This window comes from Hoplias malabaricus, chromosome Y, assembly GCF_029633855.1.
Source record: "Hoplias malabaricus isolate fHopMal1 chromosome Y, fHopMal1.hap1, whole genome shotgun sequence".
Lineage (NCBI taxonomy): Eukaryota > Metazoa > Chordata > Actinopteri > Characiformes > Erythrinidae > Hoplias > Hoplias malabaricus.
In genome coordinates, this window is record NC_089820.1 from 12,563,634 (window position 1) to 12,585,607 (window position 21,974).

At 41.5% G+C, this 21,974-nt stretch overlaps 1 protein-coding gene across 1 annotated transcript in view; it reads left to right on the top strand.

Annotated features, from left to right (window-relative positions):
- Positions 1–14,555, top strand: part of LOC136679734 (scavenger receptor class F member 2-like) — a 42,914-nt gene extending 28,359 nt beyond the window's left edge. Inside the window, exons 10-11 of the mRNA XM_066658403.1 lie at positions 6,275–6,427; positions 7,234–14,555. Of these exons, the coding sequence (XP_066514500.1) occupies positions 6,275–6,427; positions 7,234–8,360 (1,280 nt within the window). The 3' untranslated portion in view covers positions 8,361–14,555. The remainder of the gene's footprint in view (positions 1–6,274; positions 6,428–7,233) is intronic.
- The last annotated feature ends 7,419 nt before the right edge of the window (positions 14,556–21,974 follow it).

Consider the following 21,974-nt stretch of genomic DNA (forward strand, 5'->3'; position numbering starts at 1 on the left):
ATGCGACCCCTGTGCAATGCTCTTGTGGTCAGCAGTGCGATATTGGCCGGTGCACTGTTAGGAGGCATGTTTTTGGGAGAATATAAAAGGGAAGCATAAACATATTAATCTTGTAGTGCAGTTGATTGGTACAGTGTTCCCATTTAATACGGAGCATATGCCGTTGTCGGTTGTAGGCTTTTCCAAGGAAACATCACCTCAGTGAACCTTTTCTGGTTCCTTGGTTGATGTGTATTTTTTTGTTTTTAATCTCACTCTGTCCAGTGAATTTTTAATTTTAAGTTGAACTGTCCACAGGTGTGAGAGTGTGAGCGACTGGGTGAGAGTGTAGTGTTCTGTGATTGACTACTACCCTGTCTACTGTGTGTTTTTGCGCTGCCCTCAATGATTCAGGTAGCCACCGTCTGCATCACAACCGTGATTAGGTTGAAGTGCTAACAGAATGTGAATGAAAGAATAATTGAAATGGTCAATTCGCCAAATTACAAGGATTTAAATAATCACTGATTATAAACCATAGCAACCCCTTGTGTAGCAGTCCCTAAATATGAGTGATTATGTGTGAAATAACATCTGGTCCTAACCGATTGTGAATGAGTATGTATCTGGGTAAAGGCCAATTTATACTTCTGCATTGACTCAGCACAGAGCCTACACACTGTACGTTATGCAAGAGCCCTATGCCATTGTTAGCGTTTACACTTGATGTCTGCAGTGCTCTGCAGTTACACCTCCACACCAGTAGAGTGTGGAGTTCCGATTCTGAATCGGAATCCTCGCCACTATGTAGTACACAGTTTAGTGGTGTAGTAGAATTGTTTTTTTTATAAATCTATAAGGTGCACTATTTAGGGATTATATTGTTGTTTGGGACAGAGCATAAACATGAGGTGCCCGAAAAGAAACAAATTAAAAGTCGGCATGTTTTTCCCACGTGGTCCCAAATAACTCTCGTTGAATTATTTTTTCCCAGGGATGTCTGTATTTTTCCTTTGTTTTCCTTTGTTTTTATTCATCCCTGACATTCACACCATGTCTGAGGAAATCCCTCGCCATGAATCTGCTGCTGTCTACAGTCTCTGTTTGTGAAGAAGGGGAGTTCACGTTCTTGTACTTTGGTTCACCTTAAACAATGTCCGTCCAACTACTGACCAACATTTCTGGAGAGGTGTGCATCAGGGTACGGCGTAGGGTTCACACTGGGTTTAAGTTACAAGCCAGTTTCATGAGGTGTTTCATATCTGACAAAAACTTGTCCTGAGTTTTGGAGATGTTGGAGAAGTAATTTCTTAACATTCAGAGGCAAATCACAGGACAACCCTCCATAATACAAGCATGAGCATCTGCAGACACGAGGATATTTAGTTGCAATGCTACTTCATAACTTAAAAGGACATTCCTGAATAATTTTAACATAGCAGGTCATGTTGTGAACTTTATAAACATTGCCACTATATCTGTGAAAAGCTCAGTCTATGCTATGAACAACAGATAACTACGTACAAGTGTTTGTTTCCCGCCTGCCTGATAAAACCTTCTGCAAGGAAGTGAGTCATTGAGATATGACAGCCATTAGAACTGGAATTATCTGTGTCTCGATAGTTCACACAATGTTTATTTAAAACAAAATACTAGGACAGATCCCATTCTTGTTGGTCATTGCTGAGTTACTTAAACTATTTCCTTAAAACTGTTAAGGAATGCCCCTATCCTGTGACACACCATCTTTTGGTACATTTATCAATTTTTAACATTTGTTATTTTCTGAGAAAGCTATTCCATAAAAAAATCACATTATACTTTCATTAAGTTTCTTAATGGTTAATAAACATTTAAACATATTTAAATGATTAAATGAGCTGTCTTTATTAAATGTTTATATCAGTACGTGACCTATAGACAATCACAGAGGCTACACTCACAGAGGTGTCTTGCCCCAAGCCATTCGGTCCCTATGAGAGACATGTGCTTTCTCGCTAATTTGCCACATCATATAAGTCAAAGTGTTGTGTTCATGAGGCCAGCATAAAAAACCCACACTGAAACAATAACATCTTTGTCCACTTGGGTGAGGATGAACTCCAGAGCATTTCAATAAAAGCCCTGGAGCTGCAAAAACGGAGGAAAAAATACAACTTAAACAAATAAGGAGCCGAAAGCAATAAAAGATGGCATTTTTTGGGAGTGTGACCGCCGTTTTGGAGCGAGGATTCTTAACGTCAGCGGTTCAGCTGGCAAATCAAAGTAGAGTGAAACTAAATAATGTTCGGCCAAATTCAAAACACAAAACCATGTTTATTTTATCAGCCAGTGCAGAATAAAACCATGTGGAAGCTGGAATAAGGATATGGACTAGCGAAGCCTAGACAAAGCCCTAGACAGCTTTCTTTCCTTTATTTCCCCCCTCGCTCTCTCTGTCACACTCTCTCTCTCTCTCTCACTCACTTTGCTCTCCCCCTTTCCTTCTTATTTTCTGTCTTTCTTCCATCCCCCCATTTCTTTTTGCTGGCCACTTGCTCTGCTATCCTCATTGGCCGCTGGCCGCACTGAGGTCTGCCACTATTTTCCCCTCGTTTTCTCTCTCTCTCTCTCTCTCTCTCTCTCTCTCTCGTTCTCGCTCTCTCTCTCTTGCTCTTTCCTTTTTCCCTCTCTTCTTTTTGTAACTCTATCCTCAGAGGGGCTCCAGCAGCTTGAGCATTCCAGGAGAGTGGGGGGTTGGGGCAGCCTGAAACAGGAAGTGACCAAATTTACCTCAGCCTGTTTGGGAGCAGTGATTTATCCACACAGAACTCAGGCGATTTGGCACAGAGCAGAACAGAGGAAAGAGAGCTATAGCCAGGCCTCAAAAGAGAGAGCGAGAAAGGGGGTGGGGGTCTTCTGTAATAGTATTCTTCATATTTGACCTGTTTACACATTTTTGATGTCTTTTCATGGCTTGAACCTTGAAGAATGTTATGCAAATTGGCACCTAAAATGTAAATGTACCTTTAAAGGCATAACAGTGATGTTTAAGTCCAGTTGTGTTCCCTAAAAGTACATTACATTCCCTTCTACAGAATATTTCATTGTAGAACTGTGTAAAATACATGAACATTATATAAGACCTGGGGATGGAAATAACACGATTTTAAAATAAAGTTTATATAAGATAAGGTACAATTATGTTCTCTTACTGGAGATACAACTGTGTACCGTTGAGGGTACCACCACAGTGACAGTTTTTCTGTGTACAGTGTAGACTGACTGTGCCCCATGTCTATTATTCCCTTATAGAACCACATGCTGACTTATTATCATATCTTTTTATATATGTCTGGTTTTTAACTACAGAAGTCACTGTTAAACTGGTACATACAGGGCATAGTATATGTAAACAAATTTCAACAAATCATGTGATATTTTTACCAGCTCCATATACCCATGCTAAGTATAGGATGGACACACAATGCAATGGTCATGAGCATGACCTTTAGCTTAGCCCTAAATTACATTGATGTTTATTATAAATTTTAAACCAGACCTGGCATACAAGCAGGTCTGCTGTCTCTGTGCAGACTCTGCTTCTCGCAGCTGTGGGGGACAGTATAGCTGGATGTGGCAGGAATGCACGTCTGTCTGACACTCATGGCTGAGTATGGGTTTGTAGTGGCGTCAAGGCAAGTCCAGTCAGACTCAGTGCTGTCTGTCAGTGACCAAAACTGAACAGTTGTCAGCTTCTCACTAAACCCACAGCAACAAAGCCCTCAGTCTTCTGGAACTCATTTCTCAGCTGCATGTTGAACCAGTTTACCATGTGGTACTGGCATGTGTTTGTGTGATTAGCATGCTTGCTAGGTGACAAGGGCTTGTTAGTCTGAAGAGCAGAGCCTTTATTCTTTGAATTATTCGGTGTTTATTCCGGGTTTATTCGTTTCCAGTTGTGCATGAACAAAGGTATAAAAGTTTCCACGTTCAGCCCTTGTTTTCTCTAAATATTTTACTTTTATTTGTTTTGCTGTATGTGGTAATAGAGTTTACATTTTTCATAAATCCCTTTCACACATGCACAGCAACCCAGAATTGTTCTGGAGTTTAACTGGAGAAGCTCAATGTGTGTGAAAGCAAACACCCGCAACATTTGTGCCGGACTTTACCCAGACTTTATCCTCCTAGCACCCTAGTAAATCTCTGGGTAAGGTCAGAGTCAGTTCATGGGTGAACACAGCCACTGATGTCCTGGAGAATTTGAGTCTGAGTGTAGGAAGGACCCTCTCCGGGAACAGTCCAGACTCAGTACTGTGTAGTTTCTCTAGATTTTCTCAGAAGTTCATATGTGAAAGAGGCTATAGTGTAGTAACCGAGTCAAAAAATAATCAAATATCACATTAAGTTGCCATTTTGGCAGCATGGTAGCGCTGCTTGTGCAGTTAAACAAAAGAGACAAATAAGTTGTTAATTGTTAAATATATTTTTTTATTTTTAATTATTTTTCCTCTGTGGCGACATGGTGGTGAAACAGGTAGTGTCACTATCACACAGCTCCAGGGTCCTGGAGTTCTGGGTTCCCAACTCCACAGAAGGTCACTGTCTGTGTGGATTTTGATGTGTTCTCCTTGGCTCTGCGTGGGTTTCAACCAGATGTTTCAGTTTCCTCCAACAATTCAAAGACACATGTTGGTAGGTGGAATGGCTGTGTGAAACTGTCCACTGGTGTGAGTGACTGGGTGAGTATGTGAAGCCCTGCGATGGACAACCGTGTGTGTTATTGTTATATGGGGACCCTCTGAGACTCTGAATCAAAAGGCAGTGATTGTGATTTAACGTAAATGGAAGTCCTTGTTTTCATAATGCAATAAATCATAAAAACGGATTAGTTTTTGGCTTTGTCCATGAGATGTAAATGTTAATGTGAAAATGAAAGCTCTTAATGGTCTTTAGACTGTCTTTCAGCCTTTCTGTATGAGTTTGTGTATTGAGTAAAATGAGATGATAGTCTCTAACAATCCTTTCAGAAAGTCATGTGCCTCCTCAGAAGGGAAAAGAGCTTCCTAGGAAAGTTTAGTTAAAAAGCCAAATAGCCTGTACCACGTGTCGGTGAGCTGTAAACAGGCCAGGCTTGTGTGGTTAGCGCCTACTCCAGCCTTAACTGGCCGAAAGCAGATGTGAAGGATAAACCACAGGCATCCCACAGCTGTCCGTCTCCTGTAGGTCAGCAGAAACAATATTGGCCAGTCCTGGTCTTGAAAAAACAAGGTGACCTACATTAGGTCTGGAGGCCCATCCTAAACCAAATATTTTCCAATGAAAACGCAAGTTATCTTCACATATCTCATCTCATGTAATTACACTGCATTTTGTTTGAGCGTAAGCTGGAGATTTACAGGGAGTACAGTTTATAATGTACTGTATCTTATGTCTACAAAGTTATGTGACACAAGCATAAGCATTTAGTAATTGTATCATATGTTTAATTATTTTGGAATGGCTTTTCATTACAGTCATAGATGGAGCAAAATCCTTCATTTTTTTGTCAGTACAGCCCCACCAAACACCAGACGTCATATGACTGTTGTCTTTTGGGCTAAACCTGGTCAATAAGTCATGGCCTAAAAATAGACATTGAAATTTGGGCTCTGTTGGGTACGTCTGATTTCGTCCACATTTTAACCAGTTTTTAGACAAAGAGTGATATTGTTTTGTAGACTTTTTTTTTTTTTTATCAACCAAATATAAACACTGTTCAGACGGCTGAGACGCCTGGCCAAATCATTGTCAATGTCTTTTCAACAAGTATTTCCTGGGTGGGGTGCCATTTACTTTATAAAACATCAATATCAACTTGGGATTATTGACATAAAGTTGATCTTGTTCTTTGTTTTCCAAATATTACTTTATAACAGGGTTAATCTTTCTTTATGTTAAGATCATTTTCAAATACAGTGTTGCCATGAGTATGACATGAGTAATATAACATTTAAAAAGAAGCAAAAGAAATATCTCTTCCCTCTGATATCTGTAAGGCCTTCAGGACAAAAATGTCCTATCTCCTTGTGAAACAGAATAAAACAAGTATTAATTTATTTAAGCACTTAGAAACTCATTTACTTTCATTCTTACTACTTATCTGCACTTATTCCTTGCAGGGTGTCTGCCCCTGTCTCCTGTGTGGGCTGGAAGTCCTACTGTTTCACTAAGAATGGTCAAAGAGCCTTTGTTTCTGGCAGATACCTTGGAACTCTCCTGTGCTTGCTGGCCCTGACCCCTGTGTTTGTTTTTCCTCTTTCCAAATGTCCAGTAGCCCACCACGACCCAGAGAACACCTTCAACTGCAGCTTCATCGAGCCCCCCTCAGTGGCCGAGCATCCGACCCCGTCCTGGTCATCTCAAGAGTCCTTCTCCTCCTTTGAGACGAGCGAAGACGGCCCTGTTTACTGCGTACCCCACGAAGGTGAGTCACTGTGGAAACCACCGCAGATAAGCCATCTGTTTAGCCAATAGGGAGAGGCGATTGGGGACTTGAGCAGTCTCAGAACAATTTTTTCTTTGCGCTGACCCAATTTGATGGAGAGTGATTGTGGATACAGGCTTACTGGAATGGTAATGCCAGGCCTTTAGGCGTGCACACTGTATGTGTGTGTGCAATGCAAAAATACAAACAGGAAAAGGCACAAATGGCAGCGTCAGCAGTGGGAATGTTACCAAGTCATGAATCACTTTTTTCAGAAATGCTTGAGCAGGAGGGGAATAACGATTGGTGTTTTCTGAGCAATTTTGGTTTGCAGAAAAAAAAATTTAAAAACACAGAAACACTCAAAGAATCGCCTTGGGCAGTGTTTAGAACTGTAATGTATGATGTTTTCTTAAATCGGGCCCTGACAACCAGCAATGTGTGCTGTGAGAAAGAGCCAAGGGCTGTTTTAAAAGTATTTTTAAGTTGCACCAATTACAGTAAAAGAGATAAACCTTACTTGCTTCAAGGTGTTTCTTTCTCATTGCCTTAAAATACTATTTCAACAGCTTGTACATGTTTATCTACGGTGTTTTTGCATTAGTTGGTCCAAAGAACACATTTTTCTTATGCTTAGAGGAATAGTTTGGTGTAAGCCTTCTTGATATGAATAATTTGATACTGTGATGACTTTGTATTTTATTCTGTTATAGAGCATTGGGTAATAGGAAATATGACTTTTTATTACTTTTTTGCTTTCATAAACCATTTTCCTTTTCCTAACCACCATTTTCTGTTTGTTTCAGATACCATAAACGAGAGTAATGCAAAGCCTAGCCCTAACCCCACTCTAGAGAATGCTGTGTCTATGACTGAGGACGATGCTGGAGAATACACATCTCTCAAAGACACGAGACCCGCCACTAAGCAGCCTGCCAATGATGGCAGTGAGCAGCCACTACTGAAATCTTCCGACAGCGAGGGCTCCACCAGTGGCTCTGAATCAGCCATGGGGGCTCTGTATGCCCGAATCGCTCGCCTCTCCAAACATTCCAAAGAGGAGGAGGACAGTGCAGCTGACACCAAAGTCAATGACAAGGCTCCATCTCCAGAGAGGACCAAACCACGTCCACCGGACCCCTCTACCAAGCCCAAAGTGTCCTGGATTCATGGATCATCCAACCAACCTGAGAAGGGCCAGGCACCATCTCCACCTAAAGAAAAGAAAAAGAGCTCTATTGAAGGCTCTGGGAAAAGTGAGGAGAAGCAGCGATCCAAGGCAAAATCAAGTAAGAAAGGTGAGCAAAAGAATGCTGATGCTAAAAAGGGTGACGGAAATGAATCTCCAAGCAAGATCAAAACCCACAAAGCTTCAGACCCCATTGAACACATCAACGGAGCGGTCCAGAATGCCTTAAAGAAGATCGGAAACTTCCACTCTGAAAGGAAAGGTGGGGATACACCCAAAGAACCACCCAAAAGCCCAAAGATCATGCACCCTCATATGAACTCGGAGGCAGCCACTCTTTTAGCTGCTCAACTGAAGGAGAAGACCCAGAGCCTGAACCGTAACGAAGGGCTTTCCATTGGCATCAAACCCAATGGAGTGTCCACCCCCCAGGCCAATAGGGAGAAGCCCACACCACCCCAGAAGGCCAAGCGCTCAGTGACCGCAGCCAATAAACCGCTCCTTCCCACGTCCAGTAACCTTCAGAAGATGGTGGCTCCTGTAACGGACTCCACGACCCCTGAGCCCAAAAGCCCAGAAAAGCAGGCCTTAAATGGGACCAAAATAGGGGATGCAGGAGATGCAACACCAAAGAAAACACCCATTAAAAAACCACCAAGAAAGAAAGGCAAGGAGGGAACAACAGAGACAGAACCTAAGGCCACTCCAAAAACGGCCATTATGCCACCTCAAATGGTCAAATAGACGCTGCGTTTGGAAATAACTGGGCAGTGTCTGCCCATAGTGAATTTAACCTTTCACCTAATGCTCTCATGTTTCATGCTTATGATAAACAAATGGAAGAGCTGCATACCGGATTTATTCTTCTGAAGGATTTATAGGATTTATACTTTTTTTGGTTTTGTTTTGTTTTGTTTTTGAGGTCCAGGATGAACATGGAGAAGGAACAATCACTGGTGAACATGCGTGCCTTGAAAGATTTCCAGTTTGTACAGTTTTGAAAGGAATTCTGCAGTATTATAAGGTTAAATGGACGTATTGTAATAAGCTTATTTTATATTCCAGCATTTTTACATTAACCAAAAGTGCATTGAGCAATATTTCAGGTCATCCTGTGTTCTAACATTATGACCACAAAAAGCTTTCTTCTGCCTATCAACAACTTAGTATCCCTCTCAGTGTAAACAAAATGGTACAATGGTTAATGCAAACATTTCCCACCAGTACAGATACACATACCAGATGCTGACATGGACACACTGCTCTGTGTTTATATTCACAACCATTGAGCCCCTGTGTGGCGGTGCGTAATTACATCAGAAAAGCCTAGCAAGAGGCTTTTTAATATACAAAAGTTGGCAGTTGTTGCTATTTACATTTTTTCAGGTTAGTTCATGAATCACTTTTCTCGGGGTGGTTTGCCAGACGAGGATTAAGCCTAGTCTTGTACTATATCCTCCTTTAAATGGCAAATCACAGCACAAATTGTTGTGTAGTCTAGGGTTAGGCGTAATCCCTGGTCTGGAGACCAATTCACATGTTCCAGTTTGAGTCTACGTTGTTAGAGTTATACATGTTCTGAATTGTGGAGAGGGTTCCTTTCCAGCTGTTTATAAGTGAAAGGGGTCCAAAGATACTAGAATGCTGCTTTAATACACAGTGATTTTATCTGCTTATTAGCAAATATTGCATAGTGGAGAATTGTTTAACACTTGTCCTTGTGCCTAGACCCGGGGTGTACAAATGCAGCTAAAAGTTCTGGTTCTTCTACATCACTTTTGGAGTGGTTCTTAAAATCAATGCTTGTGAAAATGTTTAAAATCTCAGGCTCTTTGACTCCAGGAAGTCAATGTCTTCAATACAGTTCTCAATACTATACATGCAAACCCCATTTCCAAAAAAGTTGGGATGTTGTGCAAATAAAAATACTGCTTAATAAAAAGTAAAGAAGAAGAATGATGTACAAATCTGAACCCTTTATATATAATTAATAATAGCACAAAGATAATATTTTAAAATGTTGAAACTGAGAAAATGTACTGTTTTTTTGAAAAATATTTGCAGATTTTTATATTATGCCAGCAATTTCCCATTCTTCATTTCAGCTGCTCAACATCTTGGGGTCTCCATTATAGTATTTTTTTTTTTTTTCATTTTTTAACGAACCAATTTTTTTCAATGAGTGACAAATCTGGACGGGTTTAGCACACAGACTTTTTTACTGAGGAGCCATACTGCAGTAATGTGAGCAGAATGTGGATTGGCTTTTTCTTACTGAAATAAGCAAATCTTCCCAGAAAAAAGATTGTCTGGATTGCAGCATGTTGCTCCAAATACTGTATATATCATTCAGCATTAACGGTGCCTTCACAGCCATGTGCATTAAAGCACCGCATACCATCAGGGATGGTGGCTTTTGAACTGTGCATTTATAAAAAGTCAGATGGTCTCTTTCTTCTGTAGCCCAGAGGATGCAGCATTTATTATTTCCAAAAGTAATTCAAAATTTTGATATGTTGGACCATAGGACACTTTTTCACTTGGTCTCAGTCCATCGTAAATTAGCCCAGAGGGTGTGTTTTGGATCCTGTTTATATATTGTTTCTTCTTTGCATTTTTTTCTTCTTTGAGTTTTAACTTGCATTTGTGGAGACAGTGTGGGGATAGGGAAGTGTTTCTGAGTCCATGCAGTGAGTTCTGCTAGAGAAACATGAGTGTTTTTTAATTCAATGCCACCTTAGAGCCCAAAGACCACAGCCAGACAATATTGATTTTGAGCCTCATCCCTTGCATATAAACATTTCTCTGGATTTTCTGAATCTTTAATGATATTTTGTATCTTAGATGATGAAATCCCCAAGTTCTTTCCTTGAGATGAGAAACGTTTCAATATTTGTGCACACTGTCTTTCATTTCATTTAAATAGATGTAAACAAAGATAGAGTATCATTGATTGAGAGCACTTCTCTTATAAAGCACCAAAAGCTATTTAAGATATAGTAGTGCCCCCTTTTGGAAAATCTAGAAAATATTCTCATTTACTGCTAAATGTGAGTGAGTGAGTTATAAGTCCAATATTAGCAGAAAGACATTTAGATTGTATGATAGATTCATACCGAAGTCACATGGGTCCAGGGACTGTCAATGAGGAGTTTGGTGTGCTCTCCTTGTGGGTTTCCTCCGGTTGCTTCAGTTTCCTCCCACGGTCCGAAAACACACGTTGGCAGGTGAATTGGCGACTCAAAAGTGTCCATAGATGTGAGTGTGTGAGTGAATGTGTGAGTGTGTTGCCCTGTGAAGGACTGGCGCCCCCTCCAGGGTGTGTTCCTGCATTCCACCCAGTGATTCTGGGTAGGCTCCGGACCCACCGCAACCCTGAACTGGATAAGCGGTTACAGATAATGAATGAATGAATGATTTTGACTATCAGGTGATCAGTTTTAAACACAGGTGGTATAAAAGTAATTATATCAATGTGGAACACTGAAGTGTTGATAATCATAATCCTAACCCTAGCCCATGCTGTGCGCTCAGTATATTTTAAAAAGTCATTTGGAATTGGTATAATATATTACAATTGAATTATAGTGAAGTTTGGCATTACATGATGCATTGAATAATTTCCTAAAGAATCCTATTTGAAATGAATTACTGTAATGTTTACACCCCTGGTCTAGTCTTCTGTAGTTTGTTTTCCTTCTAGTTTTTGAAGGCGCTAGGGGCAGTGACGGAGCTGTTTGTCACCTTGGCTCCAATCAGAGCATGTGGACAACAGACCTCAGACTGATGAGATACTGATAGATGCTGTGGTTTTACAGTTACATAAACAATGTCTGGTGCTGCTTTTATGGAAGGGACAGACAGAGAGAATTAACAACTAACAAATGGAGCTAGTGCTCATTTTTACCACCCCTGGCATAAATGACGAAAACATCAAATTTAGAAGATGTTCACCCGGATTATTACTTCAAAGCAAGTAAACAAATCAGAGATATGACACTTTTTTTTCCAAGGGCTGATAATGCTGGCTTTGTGAAACATCTGAAAATAATTCAAACAAATTATTATAATTAATGGCAATTGGGGAAAATGATGGAACACCTTGTAATTTGTAATAACAAGCATGAGTCTAAAATGCAAATTAGTCTGCAGTTAAAAGGGAGTGCTTACCAAACTTACCAAGCTGCTAGACTAAATGAAAAAACATGGCCCCAATGTGGGAGCTGTCATCTGAACAAATGGAAATGGATATAAAATTCCTTCAAGAAGGAAATCCAGCCAGGAGTGTGGCAAAAATTTGTTGGAGGTTCACACTCAGCTTTGTCCAAGATTTGGTGTATGTATAAACAACATGGGAAACATAGGGGTAGACAAAAGAAAACAGCAATGGTTCAGTTTAGAAAACTCTAAATGTGAAAAAATGTAATGTATAAAATATATATAAAAAATAGAAAACTGTGGAAATGGATCAGTGGCTGTGAACCGTCACCTGAACGAAATGAGTTACGTTTTTTTTTGTTTTTTTTTCACAAAGCCCAAATATTCAGTGTATAAATGAAAATAGCTTTGTGTCATATCTATGATGTGTGTATATTCTGCGAGTAAATCTGGGTGAACATACTTGATGCTTGTTGATTCCATCATTGTTGCCAGGGGTAGTAAGTCTGAGGCCTTTTGGTGTGTAGGTTTCTGTACTTGACTTTAAATGAGGCCTGAAATTTCAGTCTAAATCTCAGCAGAGCTGAAGAAAGTTCAAACCCAACCGTATCCTGAAAGAATTCACTCCAGATTCACTCCAGACTTGACCACCACCACTGAATAATGCCCTACATTACTGATTACAGCACCTGGATGCTTCAGAGCAAATGCTCCACCAAGCCCAGTGTCAACTGTCAGCTAGATAGACGTTGAGCTCTCCACCTCTGAGGGAACTTCATTCACTAGCTTTGGGGTGAGTTAGAACGCCTGACTTTACTAAAGTTTGTGGCCGAATTCAGTCAGATACTCACAGCAGTGTTATAACAGTTAGTAAAAAAAAAAAAATAAATCTTCCCAGAATTGTAAAGCACTGACCCTGAGAGATGTCATATTTGTAACAGAATTGTTGTGGTGTTCTCCTCCAAGCGTGCTGAGCTTTCAGTGACATTTCACAGCAGGATGAAAATATTCAGTTGCTCCTCTTTTCTCTGAGGAAGCTTGTGCTAGTCTTCCTCTTCCCAGCTTGGTGGCATCACTATCTAAGAGTGGGTGGAATTGGCAACTACTAAATTTGGGGGAAAATAAAGCAGGAGTTAATGTAGGCCAACATCAGCTGAATGGAGGAGGAAAGAACAGGATTGTTTTGGGTTTGAACAAATATCTCAAGTGTGTGTGTGTGTTTATTTTTATTTTTTTTTTCATTGTGAATTCTCAGTGTGCCTCGGCTGAATTCTCCAGATTGTTAGCCATTATCCATGAGTGCAGTTCATTGTGCTTTATATGTCAAATGAAGATGGGGATGATGACGAGGCCAGAAGTGACCACAGTGCTAGATTTAGCAGGACATCAGGGTAACAGCCCTGTCCGGGGAACTTTAATGACCCCAGAGAGTCAGGACCTCGTTTTTAAAACTAATCCAAAGGTCAGTGCCATTTAGTCCAGTACAGTGTCCCTGTCACTTCACATGGGCATTGGGATCCACACTGACCACAGGGACAACACCCCATGTTGACCCCAAGCTTTCTTAGGAGGTCCCCCATCCAAATACTGGCCAGGCCCAAATCTGCTAAGCTTCAGTGGATTTGTACGATGTGTTACCAATGTGTATAACCACGTGACTAATAGTAATAATTCAGAAGTGCACTTCCACAGCTGTACAGCTCTATAGTGCCTGCATACATTAGCATTACTGTTTTATACGCAGCTTTTTTTACACTTTCATAGCTTTCTCATCTGTACACTTCTCCTAGTTACCACCGCAAGACAAGCACATAATCCTGATGACCTGCTTTTTTAAGGACACCATTCATGGACAAGTTCCATCCAGCTAGTTCCCACAAGCTCACCCATAACAAGCTGACCACATAAACGCTAGCTAAAATAAACCAACCAAGCTTTTCTCATCAAAACTAATGAATACGTTTGAGGAGCTATTTGTAGAGAGGATCACATCTTTAAGCTTTAAAGCACTTGCAGGTTATTCTCGGATCGAACTGGGAATACACCATCCGGAAAACAAAGATGGTGACAGGAAAACTGGACAGTAAAGGCATTTGAAGATAATTGTGGCTCAGTGTTATTGAATTTGATGTACAATCTTCCTTTTATGGTACAACAAATGTCCCTTTTTATAATGGTTATTTTTCTACATACCAAGATATTTTGTAATAATAATATTGATAATAATAATTTTATCTGTGTTTGTAAGCTGTGCTTATACAACTTGTCTTTTGCTTGTCTTATTGGTGTCAGAGGAACTGGCTTTCAGATCTGAGCTCCCACCCCCACCCCACCCCAACCCCTCCTTGTTTTTCTCATTCAAACATCAGGTACAAATGTATGTGTATGTACGTTTTAACCGCCTACTCCATGTCCTTTTTCACGTTTCTCTGTGGAAGGTATTGTTTTTTTCTACGAACAGTAAGTCGTATGATGCAGAGGTCAGTGGGAGGTCAGCTCTATCTACTCGTATAACCCGTAACGTCCTGTGTTTTTACTCCGTTCTCTCTTGTTGGATCTATGACAAAGAACAGATTTTCATGTTTTTGCACAGACGCTGAAACAGAATAAGGTATTGATAGGATTTTAAGGACTGAAGGACTGTATTCTGCTCTGACCGAGGCCTGACCTGGCCCCTACCTGAAGAGACTCACTGTGGCCTTGGAGTTGTTTTGTTTCATTTCTTTTCTTTTGGTTTGTGTCTGTTTGTTCATTATCTTCTTTTGAAATAAAAATGAAACCTGTAGCTCCTGAACCTGGAGGCGTGGATTACATCAGAATTTCTCTATAGGTCATATATTAATGTGTCTGTCTGTTTATCTGTCTCTGCCTCTCCCTGCCCCACCCCCATTCTCTTAATTGATATTTTATATTTCACAGTGTCCGTTGACTCCTGGCTGGCTCTGAGCTGCGAGTGGAGGCCGACCGTGGCTTTAGTGGCTGCTGCAGTGGTCATGCACTCATCAAAGAGCAGAGGGCCCTGAGGAGCTGCCTGGCAAACTGCAGCAGCCACACAACAGCCTCTTTCATGCAGGAACAGTTGGGCGTCTGTTTGAAGCCCAGAAGTTAAAGCATCATGTGCTCTGTACAGCTACTCGTTTTTCTTACCTTCCCTTTTTATGATGGGGGGATGGTGGGGGAGCCAAAGCATCATGGGAAGAGGTCTTGGGGGGGGGGTCATGTACTGAAAAAAGGTACAAATGCAATTGACTTGATTTCCACATTAATAACAATAATGACATTAGTTCAGTTGACCTTCTGTATGCAATAACAATGAATAATATAATACAATAGAATGTAATAGTTAGATATGCCCTACCCCACAGTATAACAACTGATCCTGTTACATACCACATTACAGAATGGCACTGTTAGCATATAACCTCTTAAAATTCAGTAGTTAATATGAAAACCCTCATTCCAAGTAACATGGTGCGAAGACTGACGTGGGGTTTGTTATCTAGAACTAATCAGCCAGCATCAGTACCTGACCTTAGCTAATGCTCATGTGCTCGGATGCCCTCAGTTGTGCACATGAAACCTCCAGCGTACAGTGTAATCCTACCCTGAATAAAAGCTGTTATTGCATGGAAAGGGGTGAAGCACCTATTGGTATCATTCACCAAGCAGGCATCCATAAACCTTTGAATAAATATTGACATTTTGTAGTGTTTTTGGAGGTTTTCAACTCCTCAGACGTCTGGTTCCTAACTCTCCAGCTCTGTATGTTTCTCTGAAACAGAGCACTTCACATTAAACACCTCTGAATGAATTTGTTTACATATTAATGACCTCATTTTGCATTTATGAACCTCAGTGGAATTCACCTTTAACTATATAGATAATTATTTGCATAGGTTATTTGCATATGACTACAGTTTGATGCTTAATTGCTTTCCAACTGCATGGATGTCTATGAGATAAATTAAAGGCAGCAAAAGCTGCATAATACTGTAAATGAAAGCAGAAGTTTTATAATATGCAAATAGGCACTGCTGATGTCAGTCTATAATTAGAGCTTATAATTAGAAGCAGTGTGGGGTAAACACAGTGATTAATTGTATATATGAGTGTCCTATATGTGTTCTATCCATTTGACCTCACCTCAGCAACAGACTCTTAGGGACTGAGCTTGTTTGCAAACTAGTCAAATTAGACAACTGTACACATGCACACACACACACACACACACACACTCTCACACACACACCAATAAAACAAAACACCAGGACCACACAAGCCATGGGAGTAAGTTATCTGCATGCACAGAGAGAGAGAGAGAGAGAGAGAGATGTATGACATATTGAAAGCTACTCTAGACATCTCTAGATTTTGGAGTAGACTCCAGCTCCAGGTCGTCACAAACAGCCTCCCCCCATATCTAGGAGCACTATTCAGGACCCGGCCATCACTATGGCAACAAGAACAGATTGCTTCCACATCTGGTAGCTATTTCAGCCCCTGTGGAAGGAAAAAAAGAGAGAGAGAGAAAAAGAAATTTATGAGTGAAGGGGAAAAAGACAAATATTTTCTGCAATGCAAAGCAGAAAGAAATCCGGGGTAGAGTTACGTCTGACTCTGACCCCCGCTTTTCTGTAGGATTTTATGTTTCTCCAAGTTACGAGCATGAGATCAAACTCTGTGTGTGTGTGAGAGAGAGAGATGTTGACCCTACTAGACATACACACCACTCACAGAGTGTGTGAAGGAGCAGAATTTGGCAGGAACTGTGGAGCATAAGGATACGGACTATGGATAAGACTATGGGTTACGTAGTCCAAATCATGCAAATTAAACCAAACAAGCCAAACCAACAGAAAATAAAAGAACAGAGATTAATTCAAACAAATAAATTCCCAGGACAAACGTTTCAAACCACACCAGGGGCTGGAACACAGTCAAATCCTTAAAGGCTAAACTTCGCAAACCAGACACAAGTTTAAATCAAACAAATAAAACAATACAAACCAGACCAGAGACTAAACGATATACAGTCCCATCCAAACCAGACCAGAGACTAAACCATACACAGTCCCATCAGAACCAAACCAGAGACTAAACCATACACAGTCCCATCCAAACCAGACCAGAGACTAAACGATATACAGTCCCATCCAAACCAGACCAGAGACTAAACCATACACAGTCCCATCAGAACCAAACCAGAGACTAAACCATACACAGTCCCATCCAAACCAGGCCAGAGACTAAACCATACAGAGAGTCCCATCCAAACCAGACCAGAGACTAAACCATATACAGTCCCATCCAAACCAGACCAGAGACTAAACCATACACAGTCCCATCAGAACCAAACCAGAGACTAAACCATACACAGTCCCATCCAAACCAGACCAGAGACTAAACCATACAGAGAGTCCCATCCAAACCAGACCAGAGACTAAACCATATACAGTCCCATCCAAACCAGACCAGAGACTAAACCATACACAGTCCCATCAGAACCAAACCAGAGACTAAACCTTACAGAGAGTCCCATCCAAACCAGACCAGAGACTAAACCATACAGAGAGTCCCTTCCAAACCAAACCAGAGACTAAACCTTACAGAGAGTCCCATCCAAACCAGACCAGAGACTAAACCATACACAGTCCCGTCAGAACCAAACCAGAGACTAAACCTTACAGAGAGTCCCATCCAAACCAGACCAGAGACTAAACCATACACAGTCCCATCAGAACCAAACCAGATACTAAACCTTAAAGAGAGTCCCATCCAAACCAGACCAGAGACTAAACCATACAGAGAGTCCCTTCCAAACCAGGCCAGAGACTAAACCATATACAGTCCCATCCAAACCAGACCAGAGACTAAACCATACACAGTCCCATCAGAACCAAACCAGAGACTAAACCATACACAGTCCCATCCAAACCAGACCAGAGACTAAACCATACAGAGAGTCCCTTCCAAACCAGGCCAGAGACTAAACCATATACAGTCCCATCCAAACCAGACCAGAGACTAAACCATACAGAGAGTCCCTTCCAAACCAGGCCAGAGACTAAACCATATACAGTCCCATCCAAACCAGACCAGAGACTAAACCATACACAGTCCCATCAGAACCAAACCAGAGACTAAACCATACACAGTCCCTTCCAAACCAGGCCATAGACTAAACCATATACAGTCCCATCCAAACCAGACCAGAGACTAAACCATACACAGTCCCATCAGAACCAAACCAGAGACTAAACCTTACAGAGAGTTCCATCCAAACCAGACCAGAAACTAAACCATAAACAGTCCCATCAGAACCAAACCAGAGACTAAACCTTACAGAGAGTCCCATCCAAACCAGACCAGAGACTAAACCATTCAGAGAGTCCCATCCAAACCAGACCAGAGACTAAACCATACACAGTCCCATCCAAACCAGACCAGAGACTAAACCATACAGAGAGTCCCATCCAAACCAGACCAGAGACTAAACCATACAGAGAGTCCCATCCAAACCAGACCAGAGACTAAACCACACAGAGAGTCCCATTTGAACCAAACCAGAGACTAAACTCAACCATCTAAACCAGACCAGAGACTAAACCATACACAGTCCCATCAGAACCAAACCAGAGACTTAACCATACAGAGAGTCCCATCAGAACCAGACCACAGACTAAACCATACAGAGAGTCCCATCCAAACCAGACCAGAGACTAAACCATAGAGTCCCATCCAAACCAGACCAGAGACTAAACCATACAGAGAGTCCCATCTAAACCATACAGAGAGTCCCTTCCAAACCAGGCCAGAGACTAAACCATACACAGTCCCATCAGAACCAAACCAGAGACTAAACCTTACAGAGAGTTCCATCCAAACCAGACCAGAAACTAAACCATAAACAGTCCCATCAGAACCAAACCAGAGACTAAACCTTACAGAGAGTCCCATCCAAACCAGACCAGAGACTAAACCATTCAGAGAGTCCCATCCAAACCAGACCAGAGACTAAACCATACACAGTCCCATCCAAACCAGACCAGAGACTAAACCATACAGAGAGTCCCATCCAAACCAGACCAGAGACTAAACCATACAGAGAGTCCCATCCAAACCAGACCAGAGACTAAACCACACAGAGAGTCCCATTTGAACCAAACCAGAGACTAAACTCAACCATCTAAACCAGACCAGAGACTAAACCATACACAGTCCCATCAGAACCAAACCAGAGACTTAACCATACAGAGAGTCCCATCAGAACCAGACCACAGACTAAACCATACAGAGAGTCCCATCCAAACCAGACCAGAGACTAAACCATAGAGTCCCATCCAAACCAGACCAGAGACTAAACCATACAGAGAGTCCCATCTAAACCATACAGAGAGTCCCTTCCAAACCAGGCCAGAGACTAAACTCAAACATCTACACCAGACCAGACACTAAACCATACAGAGAGTCCCATTGGAACCAAATCAGAGACTAAACTCAACCATTTAACCTAGACTAGAGAAGAAACCATACAGAGAGTCCCATCCAAACAAGACCAGAGACTAAACACACTTATCCAAACCAGACCAGAGAGTAAACCATACACAGTCCCATCAGAATAAGACCAGAGACTAAACCATACAGAGTCCCATCAGAACCAGACCAGAGACTAAACACAACAATCCGAACCAGACCAGAGACTAAACCATACAGTGATTCACATCCGAACCAGACCAGAGAAAAAACATGCAGACAAAACCACCCAAACCAAAGAAAAAAAGAACCCTACAGACTTTTCCAAAGAAACCAGACCAGAGACAAAGGCAAAATTCCATTTCTTATTTTTACACCAACAACTTGTTTTTGAGTGGCAATTTGCTCCTTGGAACTGAGTTGCAATTTGTAGTAATTAGAATTTTCCCAGTTGAAATGGGACAACCCTTCAAGAGGAGTGCTACAGTGCTTCACTCCTGGATCTTAGATAAAGGTTTATACAAACCATGTGATTTAGTCTCTGGACTGATGGTATTGTCTGTATGGTTTAGTGCAGTGCTTCCCAAATGCTTTGCACTGCAGTGACACTCTGTTGTAGAAGACTATATGATGAGTCCCCACACTCTGACACACACACACACACACACACACACATACATCTTTAGCTTCCAGACTCCACCAGAATTTATTTCAAATATTGTAACTCATTGACAATAAAATAAAGTGACACATCACATTTAGAGTGGGATTTTGACATGACATGCATTAGGTATCTCATTCATTTGCCATGCCCTCCCACATGAAGCTGAATTCAGGAGAGTGGATGAAAATATATGCTCATCAAATGCTTCTAAAGGCTTAGGATGCCCTAAATTTAACTAAGGCTAATCCTGATAGTACATCAAATGAGCCGCATAGGTTTATACAGTGTTGGTTCATAAGGGCTACACATGCTAAACAAGATTAAACCACATGAGCTACATAGGCTGAACCATGCAGACTGAACTGGAGACTAAGACGTATGAGCTACAGTATGTAGACCAGATCATACCGGTTACATACTGTAGATTGACCATGCGGTCTAAACATGAACTTAAACTTTATTTAAAGGCTTATTTTGAATTCTTGGGCAAAACCATGGAGGTTAAATCACAGGCGAAACTATGTGGCTATAAATAATAAGCCCTGGTCTTATTTCCTCTGGTCAAATACAGCGACGTTCTAGAGATTTCCATCCTTTTATTATCGTTTGACCATTGTGTGAGGTACGGGCTGTGGATCTCCGGTGTGTGTGTGTGTGTGTGTGTGTGTGTAGAACAGTCGACGTGTCCGTGCCCTCAGCATCAGAGACTTTTACTGGAAGGCGTTTGGCCCTGGATCGGGCCTCTCACCACTAAACGCTGAGATCAGCACTTTACCATACAGAGTAACAGCAGTGAGCTCACGCGTTGTGTGTGTGTGTGTGTGTGAGTGTGTGTCTGTGTGCGTAGCATATCATTACCAGCCAAAACTACTGAACTCACACTATGATTTAAAATGTACTGATTTAGCTTTAAGCGTGCCCTAATTAAAAGCAGAAGCCAATTCGACCAATAAAAGCCTTCCATTTCAGAAGCTTCTGAGCCGCAGGATTGGGAGCGTGAGTCACGAAAACGGTCCGGGAGCTGTTTTTCAAAGAAATGTCAAAATATAACATGAGAAAATAGAGCAGTTAAAATGCAAAGGCTCATGCTGCCATCGCACAGTCTTCTGGATTCTACAGACGCTGTGATATTCTCCTGAAAGTTACACAGTAGGTTACAGATGCAGAGGAAAACTACTACAAAGTTTTATTCCATTCTTAATCAAATACTATTTGGAAAAGCAGTCTCAGACGACACAGTATACAATCCCTAAACTATACATCATTTAAAATAGTACAATTCATTTTGGAACATTGCTGTGAGGATTTGATGGCATTTAGCCACATAAAGCTTAATATGGTCAGGTATTGAGGATGGAATCTGATTGGTTTTGGAGTGTCAATGCAACTCCAGCTCATTCCAGATGCAGTGGATAGTGCTCTGTCATTTGGGGGTGGGGTGAGGAGGGGCGAGGGGGGGAGGGGGGTGTTGGTCTGTGGAACAGTGGAAGTGGGATGGAGCATCATTCGATTCCTTTGGTGCGACCCGGAGTGGTGTTTATGTCTCAGCTGATCGACTACATTTAGGGCAGAGGGAATAAACTGCGGACACTTGAATATTTTTCTATCCAGATCTACATTATCCTTTTAAGTGAAGAGGATAAACACATTCTGCAAACAGTCGTCTGCACCTCCTGATCGCTCTCCTGTTTTTCCCTTTTGTCAGCATAATTCTGTGCCGCGTTTATTAAAGAGGATCTGGCTCTAACGGAAAACAGACTTTTCCCCCTTTATCCCTCCCTCTCTCTCTCCAGCCCCCACCTCTCTCTCTCTCTCTCTCTCTCTCTCTCTCTCTCTCTCTCTCTCTCCCTCTCTCTCCCTCTCTCCCCCTCTCTCTCTCCCTCTCTCTCCCTCTCTCTCCCTCTCTCTCCCTCTCTCTGAAAAGGAAGTTGTGTGGCTGATTCAGGTTTCAAGTTTCAAATATTCAGAGGAAATCTAGGTCTGAGAAAGAAAGAGTGTGAGAGAGAGACAGTGAGAGAGAAAGAGAGAGAGAGAGAGAGAGAGAGAGAGAGTGGTGTGTAAAT